The sequence below is a fragment of the Mytilus galloprovincialis genome, chromosome 9 (assembly GCF_965363235.1).
Source record: "Mytilus galloprovincialis chromosome 9, xbMytGall1.hap1.1, whole genome shotgun sequence".
Lineage (NCBI taxonomy): Eukaryota > Metazoa > Mollusca > Bivalvia > Mytilida > Mytilidae > Mytilus > Mytilus galloprovincialis.
In genome coordinates, this window is record NC_134846.1 from 80,983,763 (window position 1) to 81,008,847 (window position 25,085).

The following is a 25,085-nucleotide window of genomic DNA, read 5'->3' on the forward strand; positions in this document are numbered from 1 at the left end:
CATACAAGACTAGGAAAGGCCAGAGGCTCTTGACCTGGGACAGGCGCAAAACATAGTTTTACCCTGCTAATTTCTAAAATGGGGGAGGATAAATTGCCCCCTTGCATCCGGACTCACAAGCAAGTTTTTGTTTATCTCTTCTGTTAATTTTTCCAAATTCATGCTTTACAGTTCTGTATGAAATAATAAAATTGCATGCATAAATGTCTTAAGGAAACAATGTATACAACATTGCAATACATGTTTCCGGCTGGCCACGTAATAACCGGTAATGACCTCAACATTGTCAATAACACTTCCCTGCAAAATGTGTTTATCGTGAGCCTAAATCCATCAGTTGGAAACACAAATTCAAACTATTGATGAGTTTAGTCGAGGATTATGCCAGGCAATTGGTTAAACGCGAGAAAGAAGACGTAGATACTCTTTCCAATTGGTTTAAGGCTGTGAGGTCGTTGATACAACTCAGAATTAAGAACTGAATGGGTCTAACAATACCAATACCCATGCTACGACAATCTTTAAAGACCCAAATTTTGCAAAACACTTGTCCTACCTCCATGACAAACATGTTGGAGTACCCGAAGATAACGCCCCAAACAATATCGTTTTTGTGTGTAAATCACATTAAAAAACTGCTTGATAGATGAATTAAGTATTGACAATTCACTTGGAAACTCAACATATACCCCCACGACACTTACTAAAGAGGAAATCCTGGATAATCATAGGTCTGTTCTATGTTCCTTTGGATTTCAACCAAAGCTGGGTCTTCCAAGTTCTCAACGAAACCTCTTACATTATAAACATCAATTTTATCAGCAATCAAGACCGGGCTTCAAAGTTATTGTGAAACTGCCTACTAGTATTCTAGAGATGGCGTGAATCAGATGTGGATACTAAAAAAATCCAAAGATATTTTAGAGTACATACAATCTAAGACTCTTTGATGTTGCAATAGTATTAAAACATTTGACTTTTCTGCACTTTACACAAGTATTCCCCATTCCAAACTAAAAGACAAATTAAAAGAGTTTGTATGGCTTTGTTCAAAAACAAGAATGGCAAACCAAACGTTGGTACAAGTATCTTGTCGGTAGGAGGGATAAATACTACTTTGTAAAAAATCACTCTAATTCAAACAAAAAATTCTCTGAAACTGACATTATCAAGATGCTTGGTTTCTTGATTGACACCATATTTGTTACGTTTGTTTAATAATTGTTATAAACAAATAAAGAGTAAGATATATGACCATACTACAGTTATGTTTAAAACAGCATGTAGTCATACCTTTAAGTTTATTGGTGTAACAATGATATACTCCCAACTGACCTGTGCCCTTTGGCAAGATATTCACCAAGGATGTACACTTTCAGACCATTAAACCATCTTTATCAATCACCCCATGTGGTGTTTCACCGGCGGCTTTCATCTTCAAATGACTCAAAATTGCGAATCAAGTGTATCGCACACCTGTAGTCCATGATGAATTCATGGTGAGCTCCCTAGACTTTTTCCCTAAACTTTGAAAAGTAGGCAGAACAAAGGGTGGTTAATTGTAGGTACAAAATCACATTTCCACGCTTTCTATATATAGCTAAGTCTGCAATTATTCGAAAACGGAAAATATTATCTCATTATACTTCTATAATTCTATTGTTGAATCCGTCGTAATCACACAAAATTGTTGTCTATCACTCCAATGCGTTTTGCTTGTAAATAATCGAAAATAAATTTGTGCTATTCTCTACTGTCAATATGACTGATCTTAAACAGTGACGTAGCAGTCCCATTCTGAGTGATATCGATGCATTTTTTGAGGAAAAAGTATGTATAAACAAATATTTTTAATCAAAAACTAAAAATCGTGTCATGCCTCCTTTTATTAACACTTCATAAGGAATAGAACATGCAAGTAAAACATTGATGTTTTTGATATAAGATATTCTGACAGTTCGTGTGGTACAGTTTAACACCTTCTAATTCATTTCTAATGGATGCCATATGGGACTGTTTCAAATAAAGTCCATTCTTTCATCATTACATTAGTTTCCTTGTTCTGTAGTTTCCATTGCTTGGGAGGTATGGACTGGAGTCAAGTAGATGTCAACAGAGTGTTTACTGATACTTTAGTTTTTTTCAAATCCTGATACACTTCCCTTTCATAGCTATCAGGTTCCAGATAAATCTTACAGTGACGAGGGGTTTTATGATGTGGCAGTTGGACCTGTTGTATGTCAGGCAGGTATATTATCAAATACAGACAGCATGATCATATGTAAAAATGGTCCAGATGGGGGAAAAATCAACCAATTATCTTCGTTTCTCGTGTTTGCGAAAAAAAACCACAATACTATTGATGTTTAAGTTACAATGCTCGCTGTTAAAGTTTTTGACGAAATCAAATAAATGAATTGTTGTACGACTTTTTTTGTAAGTTAGATATATGATTTTAACACAAATATTTCGTTTGTACCTCTACTTTTGGATAAATGCATCAAATAAGATTTAAGCTCAAACTTTAAAAAAAATGTCTGATGATGTAATTTTTGTTAACTCATTCCTGCAATTCCCAAAATTTGTTAGGTACATTCATTTGTCTTCTTATATAGATTTAGGATATTTGAACATGGGTTAACTACATGTACTGTTGCGCATATTTATTTGTCAGCAATTTCGAAAAATGTTTCCCGTAGCCAATCTCTTTGCTCTGATGGAAAGTTGTATAACTATACAGATCACTGCGTAATGCGTGTAAATGAGAGGAGCGATGTAAATGGTTGTTGGGATCTGACTCATCTTCAGCACTGTGGTAAGACAAACATATTGTATTATTAAAAAATAACAATTGGAGCAGGATTTGCCTAACCTCTGAAGCATCTGAGATCAGCCCGTATTTTGGTTGAGTTTGTGATGTTCAGCCATATGTTTTCTATGTTATATTTTGTAGACTGTTGTTTGACTATTCGTCGTTTTTTGTCATGACGCTTTCAGTTATTTGACGTAGGAATTTGAGTATCCCTTTTTTATCTTTAGTCTCTCTTCTTTAAAAGATTTAGAATATGGACCAAGTCAGCGCGTGCATTTTTCAATACTATCGACTAAATATCTATTGTTTTATTGTAATATTGTACAGAGTAATCTGTTAATTTTCTCAAAAGTATATTAATCAAACTTCCAACGTGAAATTAAATTTGTTCATCGTATGGTGACCTATAGTTGTTAATGTCTGTGTCATTTGGTCTCTTATTTTTCATAATTATAATTGTTTTCCGAAATGTCGAATAAAGCCTTTCAAAAATCATCTCACAAACAATAAAAAGTACTAAATATATTTATTTGATTTTTGTTTTGCACCTTTCTAAGGTATTTTTAAAATTCAATTTGCCTTAACATATTCGTTAATAGAGTCATATATTTTAATTGAACCATAAGGCATAACACGTTGGACGTCGTTAATCGTTAATACTGTACACACAGACATTTTGGAAGTTGATTACAGCTTGTTGATGGTTTAGCACTACTGTTTTACAAATGACTTTTTTATTACTGTTTATAGCAAATGTTATAGTTACTTTTTCTCATCATTCCGTTTTGTTGTTGAAAATATCAATTAACTCTTTCAAAATATTTCTAATATAAGACAAATAATAATATGTATATGATAATTTAATAACCGAAAATCAAATACGATAGATAAAGCAATAAATCAAATTCTTACCAATTCTTTTCTTTATTTTATTATATGAATTTAAGGTTTTGCACAGATCTTTGACATGCAAAAGGGGAAAATGACAGCCCATAAATCATCCCATGTTAAAATACCTTAGTGGATTCCTAGCAGATCAAAACGTAATTTTCCAAAGAGTTTAATTGGTAGATTTTTGGCCACAATGACAATATTCAATATTCGTATAACCTGATCATATAATAATGAGACAGGAACTAACTGACAAAACATTAACAGGTATCTAGAAATTCTACAAACAGTCATCACAAATAATGTCTATTACTAAATCACCTAGAGTTTAGATAGAAGGTAACAAAATTGATCTCATCACATTCTCTTAATGACAATTAGCATCAAGATAAACAAATGATACAGTTCTTGATTAAGAACGGACACAGGAATACGTGGAGTGGGACGGGAAGATAATACGATCCCAGTTCGCTTTTTTTAACCTGGATCATGGGATTAAAAATGTTTGATTTTATAACAAAACTTGGGGTGAATAAAATCTGTATTTCTGGTGTTGACACATGTCTATTATTTTATTTAAAAGACCATTAGCTGACCTGTACAAGTTGTTTGGTCATTTGTGTCGTTGTGTTGCTATCTCATTGACCCAATATCCCCTTTTGTTCATTCTGAAGTAACGGTACTGTGCGGTACCCAGTATAGCAGAAGTATATAATTCTTGTTTCAATACAAACTCTTTTTTTTGTAGAAAAACAGGTTTGCCAGTCAGGCTACTTCAAATGCAAAGAGGGTCACTGCATTGCATCAAGCTTACTTTGTGACGGCAGAAAACACTGTATCCATGGCGATGATGAATTATTTTGTGGTAAACAGTGATTAAATTTCTTTTTGACATATAAGTGTTATTCTCAACTTAATCTATAAACGTCTTTATAAATGATTATCACGTTTATTTTTTACAATTTTACATACATTCGGTAAAATAATTCAAACAAGAAAACTAACCGTCTAATTTTATACAAAATAATGAACGAAAAACAAATATTTAACACAGCAACAAACGACAACCACTGAATTTCAGGCCACTGACATGGGACATATAAAATGTGATTGGGTTAATTAGTTTGAAGGCGCCAACCTACATCTAACCTGGGACAGTGGTGTAACAGTTCAACATAAGAACAAACTATAAAAATCAGTTGAAAAAAGCTTAACTCATCAGATGGATACAAATAGAAATACATCTTACAAAAATACAGAGTTGACGTGGAGGGAAACTTATACATCCCAACAACAAAAAGACACTAAGTATGGATCTGCTAGAACTCTCAGTTACTGACAACTAGTTTAAAGCCAATTATAACTAATAAGCGAAATCATGCATGATTAAATTATCAATTAGTACACTTCCAGCATCTAATTGATTTAGTGTGAAGGTGTCATAAACAGTCGGAGAAAATATAACCTTGTGCAATGCAAAGGTACAGGTATCGAAATATTGTAGAGCCATGAATGTACGTACTAATTTGTAAATTACAATAATATTTAGTTTGATTTTAATTTACTGCTAACAAAATCAATATTAATACCAATAACAACAATATTCAAAGATCTAATAACAGTGTTGAATTGGTAACATTTTAGTATAAGTTTTTTCAAAAGATCGATAAGTTTATCCGGATCGTTTCTAAATTCAACATCTCCGTAAAAATGAGGATGTGCTATCCCGTTTGAAATAATTTTTCTACTGGAACAACTATCCTCCAAAACCCAATCTTTATATCTATGGAAGAATTTAGTAGAGGTTTTAAGTAAACCCTGACTTAATAATTTACCAGAAATACATAGATTACGTTCATTAAAATCCAAAACGTCACAACATACACGGGCATAACGAACTAGTTGTGACACATAAACACCGTAAGATGGTGCATAAGGAACCTTACCGTCCAAAAAAAGGAAATTGTCCCTTTTGATGTAAATTTTAGTGAAAATTTTGCTGTGTTAAACTGAAATAGCTAAATCTAGGAAAGGACATTTATAACCGTTTATATTTGATTTATTAAAAGTAAGTTCCTTTGGGTACATTTCGGCGGTATATTTAGAAAATTCCTGATTATTTAACAAAAAAAGTATCATCAAAATAACTGTAAGTGTTGTTGAATTTATCAGTTAAATGGAATTTATAGGGGGTCTTCACTTAGTTTGGTCATAAACTGCGATTCATAACAGTTCAAGAAGAAGTCTGCGATTAAAGGGGCACAGTTGGTGTCCATAGGAATGCATACAATCTGTCAATACACTTTATTGCCGAAACGTACATAAATATTATCAAGGAAAAAATTAACTGTTTCAATCATCTCATTACACCTCCAGTAAGTATATCTAGTATTTTCACCTTTCTCATTAGAGGAGAAGGCTTTAAACAAGATGCAGCAAATATATTTGCATTCACATTTACCAAACGACCATTCCATTAAATAGGAAAACTATTGTTTGATAAGATTGTGTGGAAGTGTAGTGTAAATAAAGGCAACAAATCCGGGTTACAACTAAAACTGAGGGAAACACATCAAATATAAGAGGAGAACTACGACACAACAGAAACACAACACTAAAATGTAACACACACAGAAACGAACTATAATATAACAATGGCCATTTTCCTAACTGTGTACAGGACATTTTAAGACGAAAAAAATGGTGGGTTGAACCTGGTTTTGCGGCTAGCCAAACCTCGCGTGTTTATGGCAATGTTAAATATAACATTCAAATGACAACATTACATGACAGGACTACAGTACAAATAAATGCAAGAACATTCAGGACAAAGAAATACACAAATAATCATTGCAATAGGACATTTCGACATGCTAATAGTTATCAAAAGTAAAGAGTTGGATAGACAAAACTGTCAACAGAATCGAAAGGACCATCAAAAGCACGTAATCTATCTGAAACATGCAAAGAATTTTTACACTCCAAAAAAAATTATTTCCACTATTTTCATATATTTTATTACAAAAGTGAATGATAACTTCCACGATAGTAGTTAAGGAACTAGTTAAAATTAATAAACGATTAGTTGTAGAACACTTACAAGAGGCTAAGATGAAACAATATTTTACAATAGCTTTTTGTATAGTTTAGGTAAACAGTACATAGTAGGGACCTTCAAAAGTTCAGAAGAGGCCTTAAGACGTGCTGTGTTTATGATTTGATTATTAACTATATGATATTCTGTGGAACGCACTTAGAATTTCATTCTTTATGAACGTCCGTGTAGTATTTGCGGCATATCACCACCACATCGTAGGCTGCTTTGTCGGTCATTACAAACGCAAACCTCTTTGAAAGTACCTGAAGTTCGTTTCTTATTCTAAAAATAGGCGTATTATGTACTTTTTTTTTATTTATTTCTAAATTATTTTGAAAATGTAATATTCGAATATCCGCAACATTCATACAATATTTAAGTAAGAATCAAGAGATTTGTTATGAGATTTTCCCGTTTACACTAATTTTTACAATACGATGAAAGAGCGTCTTTTGTGACCTGATGACACTGTTTCAAGTCTATTTTAGATGGAGGACGATATTTTCATCCATTTTACAAACAGTTTTAAACCCCTCGGTCTTGAACGATATTGATGTTCCCCGTATAAAACATGGTCATAGGTCCGATCATATATAAAATTCGACGATTCACAGTTTAAAGTTAGAGGAGATTATTTTCTACATTGAAATCTGATGTTACTGACTTATAATTAAAAATTTAACTTCTGCTGGGGTTTTGTTTGTGTATGTTTACGAAATAATAGGTGCTTCTGTGTTACAAAATAGGGAGATATGAAATGTTGAATGGTAGAGTCATTAAATAGATAAGTTGATGAAATCAATACCTCTGTTAATATATCTAATTTTTAGAAGGTGCCGAGTATAATTAACAGGTTTATCGATATGCAGGAACAGCCTATGATGGCAACAGTCTGTAATTATACGCGAATATTAATAGAGTGGGCTGAAGAACGAGATAGTGTCATACTCCTTGAAAATATTATGTAATTTACTTATTGGTATTTGACCCAGTGTCATAATGATTGATGCCTACTATTGTTTTTAATATAGATAGGAGATCATCAAGAGTATAATTTACACAATGTTTTTATTTGTTGCCATGAGACTTATTATTACGTTGTCTTTTATTAACAATATTCATGATATCAATAGAAGAAGTTTTAGATATGTTCCTTTGTCCCATTTACAATACTATGCCATACTCCTAATGAGCTTTGAGCATAAGCTATATAATAAAATAGATTTTGGAATCTAATCACTATAATGTCGTTATCAATTGTGATGCGCACTTTGACAATTAATGTCACTTCAGTGATTCTCGAGGTAAAAATATTTTAACAAACATTTAAGAGTTGACAAAATAAAAAAATAAAATGTTTAACCGAAAAGACAAAAGATCAACGTTGTAACTCAGGAACGATATTGACAGTCGGTCTCCCTAACCGACCCGCAATTTAAGTCGGTAACTGAAATACTTCCTATTTTCAGAACTAATGGATTTATTTACCATCGCTCCGATGTGAGAAGTAAACTGCTGAACCTTCGTTCGTTCATTTATCATTTGTCCGTCTGTCCATGAAAAGTTCATCATATTTCTAAAACTTAAATAAGATTTTTTAGAAAATTACTAATTTACGTTTTCGTATCTATCGCTCATCAACCTCCGATAAATGAATATACTGTTGACCCTCTTCCAAAATGTAGTATCACTATTCCGTTTCAAAAGATACTTTATATTTTTATTATTGGGTAATCATTTTAGAAAACAACATTTTTCTTCTTAATATCTACATTAAGCTTGTTTTAATGATAATATGAAAAACTTATGATATCAATTTCAGTAGGAAGATACAAAAAATTCTCAGAGAAACTTTTATTCAGTACACTAAAGACGAAAAACTTGCGGAGCATCGAACTATAAGTTAATTTAAACTGAAACAAACATTTCTAATATCAGCTCTGCTCAAACTTAAGATTGAAAGATTTCTTTAGAAAAAAAATGAAAATTTTCAATCATAGTTTAACATAAATATCGTTAATTGAGGATAGTTTACATAATTTTGATTTGTTTTAATTCATGATTGCTTACAGCGGTATTCTTAACATTGTCATAAAAGCGGGAGGTTTGGCTAGCCATAAAACCAGGTTCAACCTACAATTTTTTTTCTAAAAACGTTCTGTACCAAGTCAGGAATATGACAGGTGTTATCTAATAGTTCGTTTCTATGTATGTTTGTTTTTGTTGCACTTCAGTGTTTCTGTTGTCCCGTTGTTTTCCTCTTATAGTTGATGTGTTTCCTTCGGTTTAAGTTTGTAACACGAATTTGTTTTCTCTCAATCGATTTATGACTTTTGAACAGCGGTATACCACTATTGCCTTTATTTTTTAGGAAATTTAACTTGTCCTGGATTATATAGATGTCAACAGTCAACCACTTGTTTGTTATTCGATGAGGTTTGTGATAACATAAGACAATGTCCTCATGGGGATGATGAAGTTGGTTGTGGTGTCACGTGTCCTATTGGATGTTCATGTGAAGGTTTTGTATTTATATGTCATCAAGAAGAGACAGAGACAATTTTCAGAGATTTGTCTGTTGAAGCTAGAAAAATAGATTTGAGCAGCTCAGTATTTCCGAATAACAATTTGGTTGTTCCTGCGTTTACATACCTGGCTGATTTCAAACTATTCAACTGCAGCATTCACAAGATTATGCCATACTCATTTGAGAAATTAATGAACCTCCTTCATTTAGATTTGAGTAACAACAAATTAAAGGTTCTGCAAAGTTACACGTTCTATGGTCTCACCAAACTAGTAACCTTAATCTTAAAAGACAATCTGATGTTGGTATTAATCGAACCAAATGCGTTCATGTCATTACCTAATGTTAAAGATTTGGAACTGTCTGGAACTAGAATAAAAACACTTTTCAATGGGACATTTAATGGTTTAGACAACCTTGAAACGTTTAACATAACAGGAAATGGACTAACAACTGTAGAAGAAAACGTATTTGATGGACTTGTATCTCTTCTGACAATTGATTTGACACAAAACGATGTGACAAAATTTTCTCATGGTATATTTTCCCGTCTTTCACGTTTAAAAAAAATGAAAACTGATTCCTATATATTTTGTTGTTTAAAACCAGAATCTGTTTCTGCAGAGAATTGTTTCCCCAAAATGGACGAATTCTCCTCGTGTAGCAATTTGATGAGAAATGGTGTATTACGTGTGTGCTTATGGGTTATTACTATAAATGCTTTGATTGGAAATATTGGAGTTATAATTTATCGTATCATTAACAAGAATAAGACGCTTTACATGGCAAACTGGTTATTTATTATGAATCTTGGTGTATCAGACATGTTGATGGGTGTGTATCTCGGGATTATTGCTGTAGCCGATATGTACTACTCTGGAAACTATATTTTACATGACCGTGAGTGGCGAGATAGTCTTGTTTGCAAATTTGCAGGTATCCTTGCGGCTATTTCATGTGAGGCATCTGTTAATTTCATTATGTTAACGACTCTTGATTGTTATTTAATGGTTATTTTCCCATTTGGTGAAAGAAGGATAACATACAAAACAGCGAAAGTTTCTACTTTAGCTTGCTGGATATCTATAATCATCATGGCTGTGTTCCCGATATCTAATACGTCATATTTTTCAACTATGTTTTATTCAAAAACAGCAGTTTGTTTGGCTCTTCCATTTTCCCGACAGAAAGTCAGCGGATGGGAATATGCAACAGCTATTTTTGTGTTTTACAACAGCATTGCGTTCATTGTTATAGCTTGGTGTCAGTTTTCGATTTTCAATGCAGCAAAAAGCATAAATAGAATAATGGCAAAAAAGACAAAACAGGACCTAAAAATGGCTAGAAGATTATTCTTAATTGTTTTAACTGACTTTCTGTGTTGGTTTCCTGTTGGAATGATGGGTAAGTGATCCATAAACCAAGCTAAGAATTATGGTAAGTAAAATAAATATTGTTATTAATACCATTATGGAACTTCATCAGCTCAGTAGTCATTGAATCGATACTGATATGTTTCATAGAATGTTTGTTGTTAATTTTATTATGTAATGTTCCCTCAAGCAAGGTTGATCTTAAATGGATTTGGATATTATTTATAGATATTATACAAATATAGCCTTTGTATGAGGTCGATACAAGGATATATTGACCTGAAAAAAGTATATTGACTGAGGACGAAGTCCGAGGTCGATATACTTCTTTGGGTCGATATATCCTGTATTGACCTCATACAAAGGCTAGTACATTAATTATATTATTTGTTTCCGACCATATTTGTATCAAAATAGTCATTTAGGTTTGTTGGAATTTTATAGATATAACACTGTCTCCTTGACAATAACAACATATTAGTTGTTATTTCATTTACTTTTTTTTGTGGACATCTTATGTATTTGAAGATTTTTTTCTTTAAATAATCAATCACAGATATCCAAGGGGTACAATCAAAATCACGTGATGGATATACACACACCGGAAGTTACAGTCGAACTCGCCGCTTGAAAGGTTAGTAGTTGCATTTTCTTGTTTATATCAATTAAATTTTGATTAATAAGTTGGCACACCGAATGTCGGTAATTCTAGGACATACAATGACCAGAAAAAAAATCAAAGCTTGATTTAAACAAAAAGAAAAGAAAGAGGGATAAATCAAAATCTTCTGAAGCGGTATGCTTTGCCGCATATCTTGCAAATGTTGGATTTTATCCCTGTGTGCATATCCATGTGGTCTTTCAGATGGGATGCACGACTAAATGTAGCTTCACATTGGGTACATTTGTGATCGCCTCCCTTGTCCTCATACAGGCAGTGGTTCTTCAGATAGGCATCTGTTGCAAATGACTTGCCACACGTTTTACATATGAATGGCTTATGGTTTTGGTGTTTTTTGCTTGCCAAATGGGAAGTAAAGTTTGACTTGCTGAAAAAAACAAGCTTGCATTCATTACATGAATATGACCCCTGTCCATCATGCCTCATCTCATGTTGTCGTAAACCACTTCGACCTTTAAATTTCTTTCCACAGTGCTTGCACAAATGTGACATATTCTATAAATAAATAGAAAGAAAATTGATTTTTTTTAAATGAATATAAGAAAAATATAAATAATCTAACAATAGATATAATCTATTTAAAAACTTACCTCTCATCGTTTCTGTTTTAAGATATGTTGGTGTCATGCATGAGTTACTACTACGGGAGAGGTTAACGACTATGACTGGCTATAAAGCCCTTTTACGGTAGGAAAACTGAAATTTATGTATTTATATTGATATGCAAATGAGATGATTTCGGCTCTGTATGTTAATCAAACCTGTTCATCAAACCTGTTCACACTTCGTTATACAAATGCGTTAAGTCCCTTTGATTAACATTCAATAAACAATCAAGGTCGTGAAAGTTGCAAAATGATTTGTCGAACAGAACACCATTCCGAGTTCACTTGTATAATACCTCTAACCAGGTTTTCAATTTGTAAGATACACCACGCGACATATAAGAAAATTAAAGCGATGAGAGATTGCTTTTCAATTAAAAGGTTATATAGGTTAAGGCTTATATTAAATTGTTCTTATGTTTTTAGTATAATGTAGTAAAATACATCATTTGACTTTGCGTGAAACTTTGTACATACCTTCAGTTTCGGTTTGTGTGTGTGTGTGTTATCCGTTAAATTAATGGGGTGTGTGTGGTATCATTTGTGAAAATCGGCTATTCTCCTGTCAAACGACCATTTATCGTAATTATTTGATTGATTAAATCAAAATTAAAGATGATGAATTAAAAAATGCATTCTTTTTCCACTAAAAACTCCCATAACATTGACTTTTCAGAAATTTTGTTATAAAAACATATGAGGTGTGTGTGCTATCTGGTGAAATTTTGGAACTGTGTCGAAGTGTTAGCATTAACTGCACGCTTTCCAGCAAGGATAATTGTGTATTTCAAAACTAGACAGTATCCGACATTCGGTGCACTACCTTATTTATTAAATGTTATTGATATAAACAAGTAAATACGACTACTTACCTTTCAAGCGGTCTGCTCGACTGTTACTTCCGGTGTGTGTATATCCATCACGTGATTTTGATTGTACCCTTAGGCCTTGATATCATGTGTTTCAAAACGTTAATCAATATCCGGAAATTCATTACACGACGTCACAAAGTATATTGGTTTTTAGATATTCTAAAAATAACCGTGCAATATACTTTTTGCTGGTCAATATGCTTTTTGCTATCCGCCGTTTTCTCTCTACCTTCGAAAATATAGTTTAACATGTGACTATCACTAAACGAATCAAATTTGTTAAAATATACGAATTAATAATATTATTAGATATAGGTCCTGTTGGTCATATCGGTGTTCAAAATAATTTGGCCCTATTAAACCTTTAGCTTACAAATTATTGAGTCTTATTAGGTCTTTCCATTTTTCTGTGGACAGACCTATTGTAATTGTTCTGATAATTAGGTCTTTCCACTTTTCTGTGGAAAGACTTATTGTATTTGTTCTGATTATTATTAGGTCTTTCCACTTTTCTGTGGAAAGACCTATCATGTATTTGTTCTGATTATTATTAGGTCTTTCCATTTTTCTGTGGAAAGAACTATTGTATTTGTTCTGATAATTTTTTTAATTTTTTTTTCTTCCGCCTTATTTTGTTTCGCAAGATGTCGCTTAGATATTTCTCATATTGTATTGTATAGTTCATGCGCTTTTAAATTCCATCCTGCTTAAACAAACAATTTTTTTAAAGAGTTATCTCCCCGAACACTGTTTTCCTTGTGACTACATCTCCTTCGTAACAGTAAAAGAAAGCGACAAATTTATTTTATAAAATTGCTCGTTAATATCCTTCGCATGATTTGTCCTATTTTGACCGAAGCGATATGAACACTCCATATGAGAGGTATTTACCCTTATGCATGTGATATAAGTGATAAGCATTTTTATCTTGTGAACCATAAGTGATAAAAACCTAGGATCTTTTGATTTGAGGTTCTTGAACCAAAAATAGGAAAATTATGCTAAGGTCAGAGGTCAAGGTCATATTTTAAATTTTGATTTTGGCTTATTTTCAATTCAAAAAAGACCGTATAAAATATCGACGACAACATATTTTTACTAAATTGTAAGTTGCGACATGTCGTAACACATGAATTTTGGTTGAAAAAGTACGCTAACATTAAATTAGAGTTTTCTCCCCTCTTAAATTGAAAATTAGGTATATAGTGATATAACTAATAAACCATATATAATTAAGACCTATGGTCTTTTGATTTGAAGCCCTTGGTATATGACCTTGAAATTGAACTCAAGGTCATAGGTTAAATTGACGATCTACAAATTTGTCCTTTGCTTTTACATCATATGTATACATGATAAAGCCATGGGACTTTTTGCATAACGTTACAAGACCCTTGACTATGGAAAAGCCAACCGGAAGTGACCTTGTGTAAACCGGAAGTAGCTTTTTTTGTACTTATTTAATGTAAAAGTATATTAAACAATATATTTTTGGAATCAGTATCAAGTAAACTATCAAATAAAACCGGAAGTGACATATTTCAAACCGACAGTAATAATTTATCTCCCTTATTTAGAAAAAAATTATAGAAACCATATACTTTTGGCATCAGTGTACAATAAGCTATCATTTGACGCTGGATATGATATTTCAAACTGTATTTTCATAGTTCTATATCAAAATTGATCTTTATGGGTGGAAAGACCTCATTAATTATCATTGTTTTTTTGGGGTTTTTTTCCGCCAAATTTTGTTCTTGCGATAAATGTTTGTATAGCAATATGTCGCTTACATATTTCTTATATTGTATTCTTTAGTTTATGCATTTTTCAAATTTCACCCTGCTAAGTCGAACCATTTTCTTTGTACGAGTAATATCCCTATTCACTTTTTATCATATGTTTGCATTCCTTGGAAACAAAAAAAGATATCGACAAAATTTCTTTTACAAATTATTTGTTACATCCTCAGGAATTTTTTGGCTAATTTAAATTGTAGCGATTCGATGAAATTTTATATGAGTTATCTACCTTTACGAAATAGATTTGTCAGTATGTGTTTATTTGATTAATTATATTCTTAAAAATATCAATACTATTTTTTTCATGATGTGACATACTAACCTTATTTTAAGTAACGTCACAACTTTTTCCCATATCCACTTACATGACTTAACGATAGCCTTTTTTTCAATTGAGCATAAATTCATAAAAAAAAAAATAGAAAATTGTACTGTCCAATATTCCAATGACAAACTTGGCATTTAGCATCCCCTAGTCTTTCAACCCAGAGCCTTTCGGAACAAGAAAATTGCACCTTTTCTGTCTAGGCAAATCAAACCTTTTTGCCAAACAAAAACAAAACAAAACCTAAGAACAAGGGAAGACTTGCAAAACAATTTGAAAAATAAAAACTTTTGATATCGGAACTGTTTTCTGATATGTATACAATGAAAATCAAGAGGAATTAATTGTTGTCTTTGATTATTCCCCTTTTTAACGTGAAAAATGTGATATTTGTATTCTGTTATTTTAGACCTACATGCAATTTATTTGTTTTGTTCACACATTGTTGTCAATAATATGAAATTGTATGCGACCTTCATACAAGTGAGAGGTTAGCTAGATATAAAACCAGGTTTAATCGACCATTTTCTAAGGAAATGCCTTTACCAAGTCAGGTATATAACAGCTGTTTTCCATTCGTTTAATGTGTTTAAGCTTTTGATTTTGTCATTTAATAAGGGACTTTTCGTTTTTACCTTGGAGTTGGTATTTTCAGTAACAGTCCTTATACACATGTGAAAGATTTCGATGATTGCATTTTATAGTATAATGCATGTGCACGACAGAAAGCACACAATTTGAAGAATAACAGCATTGATATTTGAACTACTAAAAATGTATCCACTACTGTATGGTCTTGCATAAGAGAGTACGCGTGTCATGAAGATAAAATCTCAATTTTTAACTGTAATATTCAATAATTGAATATCAATCAACTTGTGTTAATCTTTCAAGTACCTGTTCATAGTAAATGGGCAAAATACACCAAAAGATACTTAATAAAAGTCAGGAATTTTGAGAAAATATTGTTATCAATGGCAAAATTATACATGTTGCCGTAACAAGAGATATGCAGTTTTGGAACATACTAATTGAGGTCTGGAGCAGGCATTTCAGTTACGGCTAGTTGTCCTTTGATGATTTATGGATCCTTGTCATTTTACTTACCAGTTTCTTTTGTTGCCTGTTCTGACATCAGACTCGGACTTCTTTCAAACTGATTTTTTTTTATTCTATATTGGCTAGAGGTATAGAGAAGGGTGGCGATCTCACAAAACATGTATTACACTAGTTATTCTAGGGGCCCTTTATAGCTTGCTGTTCGGTGTGAGCCAAGATTCCGTGTTGATGGCCGTACCTTGACCTATAATGGTTTACTTTTATGAGTTGTTACTTGGATGGATAGTTGTCTCATTGCTACGCATACCACACATTGTTATTTACCCCCGATGCATTTTTGCACCTGTTCAAAGTCAGGAATCTCTAGCCTTTGTTTGTCTTGTATGTTTTTGATTTTAGTACATTTATATGTTTTGGAGTTTGACGTATGACGTTCATTTTCACTGAATCAGTACACATTTTATTTAAGGACCAGCTGAAACTCGCCTCCGGATGTGAGATTTTCTCGCTGCGTTGAAGACCAATCTGTGGCCTTTGGCTGTTTTCTGCTCTTTGGTCGGGTTGTTTTCTCTTTGACATATTCCCCATTTCCATTCACAGTTTTATTATGTTTAAAAAAGTTAGAGGAATACGGTCCGTTTGTTCTACTTTCTTTAAATAACACAATTGTGAACAGAACTTTTGTTACAGCCGATTGTATTGAGTGTGTCGGGAAAGGTAGAATTCTTGGTTAGCTTGCTTGTTTGCTGAACCGTGAAGTCATTATTAAGTCAGATATACTACCCTCCTTTCGAAGCAGTCTAGTCCCACAGACCGATAAATTGGCTATCTGTCGGACTAGTCTTCTCTTAAAAGACATGTGTTGGTGATGACGTTTCTAGGATGCTTTTACGTTACGCAGAATATACGATACTCCGCAGATAAGGAAAAAATTATGAAAGTCTAAAGATTTGCGAAACTGTATTAATATAAGATGGTAATATACGAAGATTATGTTATAAAATCGTGTTGACAAATATTTCGGCTTAACAAATAGCCTTCGTCATTGTCAATAATTTTAACTATATATATTGGTCAAGACATCCTGGTAACAAAATGCATGATATTAAGATAACTTTCTTAGCTTTTACAAGGAACTGTTCGTACTTTCAGTCAAATGTAACTTACAGTAAGTTATCTATCAATGTAAAATAAAGGTTTTCTTTTTCAGGTGTTCTAGCAATGACTGGTCAAGTATTTCCGTCAGAAGTTTATTCTTGGGTAGCTGTATTTGTGATGCCAATAAATGCAGCATTAAACCCATTTCTGTATACGTATTCAACAATAAAGCAGGTACGTATGCTTAGCAATAATCACATTTGCGCAAAGTAAAAACTTTATTAGCGGTGATTGATAAGGTATTCTTTGAAAAAACATATAATTATAATTAAGCTTAAGTCAGTCGTCACAGAAAGGAATACTGTTTAAACAGAAAGAATACTTTATCAATGTTTGTTTTTTTTTGTTTTGTTTTTTGTTTTTTGTTTTTTTAACAATCTATTTTCAGATTTAATCCACCATTGTGTACATACGAAAATGGCTGTTCCAAGTAAGGAATATGACAGTTGTTTTTGATTTTTCCATTTTATAAGGGACTTTCCATTTTGAATTTTCCTTGGAGTTCTGTATTTTTGTTATTTTAATATTTTTTTTGTTTAGGGTATTTGAATTTCCATCACATTTACCTTGATTATCGGTCGCATGATACAATGTCCTGTTTGATATTTGTATCTTAGCTATTTTATAAAACATTTCAAACACAAGTTGTTGCCTGTATCATCGTAAACTGATTATATTCCAAACCTCTCCGTCATGATATTATTTTTATGTTTATACACTGTAGGAATCGTGTCAGTTTTTTTCTATTGAATAATTGAATGACTGCAGGAAGAAATCTCAAATTATTATAGAAAAATTAAAAGAAATTATATGCATTCCTGTTACAAAACACCTCCTACGTAAATTTGTCAAAACAAAAGAAACGGTTGTGTTCTTCTTCATTACAATGTTCCAGTAAACATTCAATATGAGATAAAAGCGTTACTTACGTATATCCATTATTCTTGTTATAGGAAAAGATATTTTACATTTTTATTATTGAATTAACGAATTTGTTGTTAAAAAAGTTTAGCTTCGATGTTTTTTCAACAAATTGGCAAGAGCGATGAACAAACCCAACAAATTGAAGCCTCAATCGAACAACCCTATATTATTCCCCGGTCACTTAACTATATTCAGAATACGGTTACACACGGAGTCTGGCTTATCCGAAAAGCACTTATTCTCTACAAGGTAACACTGTCAAGCTTCCGATTGGAGGTATTCTGTTAAGTGTTGTACTTGATACATGTGAAACGATTGTTAAATATTGTTGTTTTAATATTTTATTGCTTTGGGTCGATACCGCTGGTGGTGGACTACCAGAACTCGAGGGTATGTATCATCAGCTCGGAAGTTAGTACGTCGATATTGACAGGATTAAAACAAACTTTTCTTAAACGCTACGTTTTTAAATTCAGTAATTATTAAGGTGGAATAGGAGTCTAAATTAAAAATGATAGAACTTGTTCATACTTTGCCAAAACGTAGTCTATATTGTGATACAATGTATGTTCAAAAATATAATATAAATGATAGGTCACCGAGCATTTTATCAAGCTACAAGTTTTGAAAAATTACATATTTTGTATTGATTATACAGGAAAAAGCATCAGTATGTGATTAGACGCTAAACTTAATGACAGAATTGGATATAAAATAGTTACCACCCCTTAAAATGCCAATTTAATAACATTTAAAATCAAGCAATAATAATTTATGCTTGTAAAAATATTAGTATTTATAAGTTTAAATCTTATGAATGTGTTCTTTAAATGAAAATTCACATTAATTATCTGCATTACTCATCAAATTTTGCTAATTTTATTGAAAAACTGGACTTAAGGTTCTCTGTTATTTATAATCCAAGATGGCGAAAAACACACATACTTCCTTAAGAAATTAAGGTTTCAATTCCCTCAAACAAAGTTGACTTAATGTCCTTGAATATTCATGATGAATGTAGAATGTAACCCCTCAAAAAAGAGTTTTGGTCACAAGACTTAAGTGTACAAAGTATTGTTTTTATGTTGTTCATAATTTTTTGTAGAAGCCTGATTTCCTGGCTAAAATGTCTGACAAAATATTTATTATGTCTAGAGTTAAAGATCGAAGTAAAGGTAAGAACATTAAAGTAATGTCAGACACTCGTTTCGTCTACCTAAAAATCTCCAGTGCCACTCGAATAAAACAACTGGCAGCCAAATCAATAACGAACTGACGGAAATTCTAAACAAAAATGTTTCCTTACCAGGAGTATAAAATTCTTATTGAAGGACTTTTTTTAATTATCAATGATATTTCATGTTAGCACTGGAATATTTCTAGCACGCTTCTACATTTAAGTGGTAAGTTTTAAAAGATAGAGAAAATAAGGATTTACCGTATTTTTCTTGTGTATGCTATATGATTTTATCTTTTATATTAAAACATACACATTTGTTTATGTCAACTTTCATGATATACTATTTCAGATGCGACTGATGAAATGTTCATGGCTTCTGTATTTATTAACGACGGAAAGATGCTTGAGATGAAGCACATAACACTGAGAGAACTGTTTGCTACGAGGAAACTTACCATTAAGGAGAGTATTCGTCTGGTCTCACAAATTACCGTTGGAATAGCATACTTACATCGTCGTTATTTAACACTTTGTCAACCAGTTTCCTTAGATAATATAGTTATCTTCACGAATAGTAAGGTAATTTTGAATGTTATCCGTGAGGATTGTTTATGTCTTCTATATAGTCTTATTATAAAGTCTTAGGTGTCAACATGAATGCATATTACAGAATGTCTTTTATAATGATCAAATTGGTCTTGATAACAAAATTGTGTGTTATTTTAAAAGATTATGAAAAACTAGCAAACTCTCATTGAATTTCGATCTACTGCGTACTGATTTACCTTGAAATTGCAGTATTTCAAACCTTTCGCTACTTTCAAAAGCATACTTTCAAAACGACGATACGGCAAGTCATATAAAACGTATTGTAAATAATATATGTAAAGCTTTACTGAACGTCGACCTTTTTTTAATGAATTCGACATAGTTTTAAAAGATATACCACTTGGATATTCAAACTGAAAAGTCGAACATAAACTGGCATCGAGATGGCTAAAAAAGGAAAAGACAAACAGATAAACAACAGTACAAAAAACACAACATAGAAAACTAAATATCTTGCAACACGAACAATAATCAAACACTTGGGGTAATCTCAGGTTCTATGGAAGCGAAATCTTTTCGATAGCCAAAAAAGGGGCAGTCGTTGAATTTCAGGAATATTTTTATCATAAAAGGCTGATTTATGATACCGTTTAATGTGAGAAATCTAACTTCGTCACTATGACCCTATATTTTCGATATAAACTTTTTTTTAGAAATTTTCTTTCGAAAATCGACATGGGTATATCCAAGATGTAATACCTAATTTGTGTCAATCACATTTGTGGAATAATTTCAAGCACAGATTATTAAAACTAATTCTAACAACTACAATATTGTTCCTTTTTCTTGAATGTGACCCGAATTAGACTATTTACCGGGTTTCTAATAACATGAGCAACACGACAGCTGTCACGTGTAAAGCAGGATATGCTTACCCTTCCGGAGCACCTGAGATTCCTCCCAGGTTTTGGTGGGGTTCGTGTTGCTTAGTCTTTAGCTTTCTATGTTGTGTATAGAGTACTATAATTTGTCTGTTTGTCTGTTTCTTTTTTTAACAAAGGCGTTATCAGTTTATTTTCGATCTATCAGTTTGAATGTCCGTCGTGTTATTTTCGCTCCTTTTTTAATTAATCACATGGTAGTCATTGAACCGGATATACGATAATGAGTATGTATTACGATGATACTTGTCAGGAAAAACAGTTGTTCTTGTTATTTTGATACATATATGAAAAACTATTGGAGTTTAAACTCGTTTGATTTTTTTTCTAGTCAAGTGAGGCTGTTAGAAATACAAGGGTCCCTTAGTATGGGACCTGGGATACTAAGGTACTTATATACCAGAAATGTTTGAAAACAACAACTAACGCAAAATACTCTGTTGTGCTTTATTATTCATTCTAGAACAGTTGTTTATGTCACACCAACCTAAAAAGATTTTAAGTTAAAATCTTTAGGTAAAGAATGCCAGCGATATTTTTGAAAACAATTGATGATTATTTTGATGGCAAAAGAAAGCCATTATTACATTTCGTTACCGTTTTTAACATTTTTTTGTGCGGAATTGTTTTAACTTCACGCTTATCATATTTTTAATTCAGACCATTGAACGAGTAAAGGTGATTTCTGAAATAAAAGACATTAGAAATGAACTTGATACTACTGAGGATGTTGAACATATCGGTCAGATAACTAAATTGGTACTAAGGAATACCAGAAAACTCAAAGAAGAGGGACATAAGTAGCAACAATGATTTAACAGATTTTAAAGATTGTGTTCATAGTTATGTTTGTGTTACAACCTTTCAGTTTCTATTAATATTAATAAATATTGTTTCGGATTCGAGAGTCTCATGATTGATGCTCGTATTAACAAGAACAAATTTAATAAAGATGGCCTATTTTATTTAATATCTTGAATTCATTTGCATCAGTTACTTGCTACGTCTGGCAGATAATTCATCACTGGCTTGTATGCCTTTCAATTGTAATTCAATCTAAATACAATAATAAATATCTGATTTCGTTATGCTCATTTTGGTATGTTACGATGGATCTGAATGTTTAAAGACTGATAATGGTAAGTGTTAAACGTTATCTAGAAGAGAGTTTTCAAAATTAAATAGTACTGTATGGCAATAATATTTCGCGCAAAAGATTTTTATGCCTTTCTGTACCTTTGATATTATTATCAGTTGATGTAAGCCACTGTCATGAAATACCAATAGTTATAGCAATCATTTTGTCGGATATACACTGTAAAGACGCAATGTTTCTTGTTAGTAAAATCTTTAACATATTAAAACTTGTATGTTCAACTTATCATACGGAAATCCAGACAAGAACCAGTAGCCCTTTTTACCAAAAATCGCAAGTGTAAAATGTATCGTTAGTCTAAAATATTCCTTAACAATTCAACTTAATATTTTTATCGTAAAATAAATTTTACGCTTAAGGATTATTTGTGAAAAGGGCTACAGGAAAGATCTTAAAATGGCATTGAAGTCATAAATAGAAACACACATACTGACATGATAATTTTAACAAAATATCATTGATGGTTCTTTAGAATAAAAGAAAAAAAACATTATATTTTTATGGTAATACAACTAAACATTTATCCCAAGGTTCAAAACAATTTTAACTAAATAAAATATCTCATACAAGACCTTGACAAAAGAGTCCTTTCTAAAAAGGTACAAGAATTTATAGAATTTTACCATTAGGCATTTTCAAAAAATGTAGTTTATAAGGTGCATAAATATAAAGTTGATTTTTTAAAATGAATGAGTAAATCATGTTATGAAGTTTTCATGGAAAAGATAGGTCGTACTCCATTGTATATTGACATTTTTTGAAAATTTGTTTTTATTTTTACAAAGAATTAATGGTTTTCAGGAGAATCATGTATCAAAACAAGCCCTGGTCATAAGTAATGACACTCATAAATATAATAAATCATTTTGGTATTCAACAATATATATATATTAAGAAGTACTGACGTTAATATGAAAAGTTTTGACATTGAAATGGTTTACACTATTTAGATGAGTAAATACAGGATTTACTTGGAAAATATTAACGGTGATTACATGTATGCAAATTTAAAAAAAAAAAGGAAATTGCGTACTTATTATAAATTTAAAAACATCTTCAAAATGGAAGCATGTGTATGTCAAGTTAATAAATTTCAGTACCGAAAAAGCTTTACTCAATTTAGAATCAGTGCTCATCAGTAAGCTATTCAGAAAGGTCGATATAAAAAATATATAAAAATAAAGAAATTTTTCTTCTTATTGAAACGTGCAAACAATTTAAAAACTACAAGCAGTTGATTTGGTTTATTTCCTGTGAGTTTGAAAATGTAACAGTGTCAAGATTTATTATTACTTGTTTTGAAATAAGACAAAAAATGCATTCCAGAAACTAAATATACATATAGTAGTGATGTCGGTTATTTATTATTTATAACATAGTGATATACTATTTATTTTTTCAAACACCAATTGGTATTGTCAAAAGTTATTTAATCGATGAAATGTAATATATATTAAAAAATACTGTTTAATAAATAACATATCTCTATATATGTATTTGCTCGGAAACATGCCTTTAATTGGATTCAATAAATGTTTCTTTTTCGTATTCTTATTCTTTTTCTTATATCAAAAACACTTTCTTTGATTCTTTCGTATATTCAGAAATAGTGCATATTATGGGAGATTCGTGGCACACACCAGTTTTTGGTAATCTTAAATCAGCTGGCAAAGACTTGTTCTCTGATAAAACTTTGAACTTCAGTTTCTTATATACTTATATGGAGTTATTTTCTTTCAGAACGATAGGTCATTCTTTCAATAAATCAACCCGGACGGTACCATGTTTCAATGAAACATGCTTCAAGGCATAAAATAATGGCCTGTGTGATAAAAAGGCAAACTATAATTTACTTCAACATTTAATTCGTATGATAGTTGCAAATTGGAGAATTAATTTTTTTTAAAGTTCCATCTTTGATAGGTTGAACAAAAAATCGTCATTGACGCGCATTTTAACTTTAAAAACAAATAATGTAATGTTTTGTCAAATTATCACTACAATAAATGGACATTATCATATATGTTAGATGCATTTAAATGTTTCATAACACTTTTAAAACAACGCATATTCGTGTGTAAGATTTGAAATTGGTTTTGACTCACACCGAAAAGGAAATCATGATGTGACCTTCATGTATTGATATTCGTTTTCGTGTTACGTGTACATGTATCACGATTTCGTGGTCTCTTCGTGTCAGTTCTTAACTTTTTACATCTATATATACTTTTTACTCTATCAATAGTTATCAAAAGTACCAGGATTATAATTTTATACGCCAGACGCGCGTTTCGTCTACATAAGACTCATCAGTGACGCTCAGATCAAAATAGTTAAAAAGCCAAACAAATACAAAGTTGAAGAGCATTGAAGACTCAAAATTCCAAAAAGTTGTGCCAAATACGGCTAAGGTAATCTACTCCTGGGGTAAGAAAATCCTTAGTTTTTCGAAAAATTCACATTTTTGTAAACAGAAAATTTATAAAAATGACCATATAATTGATATTCATGTCAACACCGAAGTGCTGACTACTGGGCTGGTGATACCCTCGGGGACGAAACGTCCACCAGCAGTGGCATCGACCCAGTGGTGTAAATAGTTATCAAAAGTACCAGGATTATAATTTTATACGCCAGACGCGCGTTTCGTCTACATAAGACTCATCAGTGACGCTCAGATCAAAATAGTTAAAAAGCCAAACAAATACAAAGTTGAAGAGCATTGAAGACCCAAAATTCCAAAAAGTTGTGCCAAATACGGCTAAGGTAATCTACTCCTGGGGTAAGAAAATCCTTAGTTTTTCGAAAAATTCACATTTTTGTAAACAGAAAATTTATAAAAATGACCATATAATTGATATTCATGTCAACACCGAAGTGCTGACTACTGGGCTGGTATTACCCTCGGGACGAAACGTCCACCAGCAGTGGCATCGACCCAGTGGTGTAAATAGTTATCAAAAGTACCAGGATTATAATTTTATACGCCAGACGCGCGTTTCGTCTACATAAGACTCATCAGTGACGCTCAGATCAAAATAGTTAAAAAGCCAAACAAATACAAATGTGAAGAGCATTGAAGACCCAAAATTCCAAAAAGTTGTGCCAAATACGGCTAAGGTAATCTACTCC

At 32.0% G+C, this 25,085-nt stretch overlaps 1 protein-coding gene and 1 long non-coding RNA gene across 2 annotated transcripts; both read left to right on the forward strand.

Annotated features, from left to right (window-relative positions):
- Positions 1-2,022: 2,022 nt before the first annotated feature.
- Positions 2,023-4,610, forward strand: LOC143047070 (uncharacterized). Its single transcript, XR_012969393.1, has 3 exons — positions 2,023-2,248; positions 2,675-2,815; positions 4,452-4,610. It is a non-coding gene; the product is annotated as an uncharacterized LOC143047070 (long non-coding RNA).
- A 4,593-nt stretch (positions 4,611-9,203) lies between these two features.
- LOC143047072 (G-protein coupled receptor GRL101-like) lies at positions 9,204-21,656 on the forward strand. The gene is made up of 5 exons (XM_076220043.1): positions 9,204-10,731; positions 17,256-17,377; positions 19,233-19,302; positions 19,657-19,886; positions 21,458-21,656. The coding sequence occupies exons 1-5, from the start codon at positions 9,495-9,497 to the stop codon at positions 21,599-21,601; spliced, it is 1,803 nt and encodes a 600-aa protein (XP_076076158.1). The 5' UTR covers positions 9,204-9,494; the 3' UTR covers positions 21,602-21,656.
- The last annotated feature ends 3,429 nt before the right edge of the window (positions 21,657-25,085 follow it).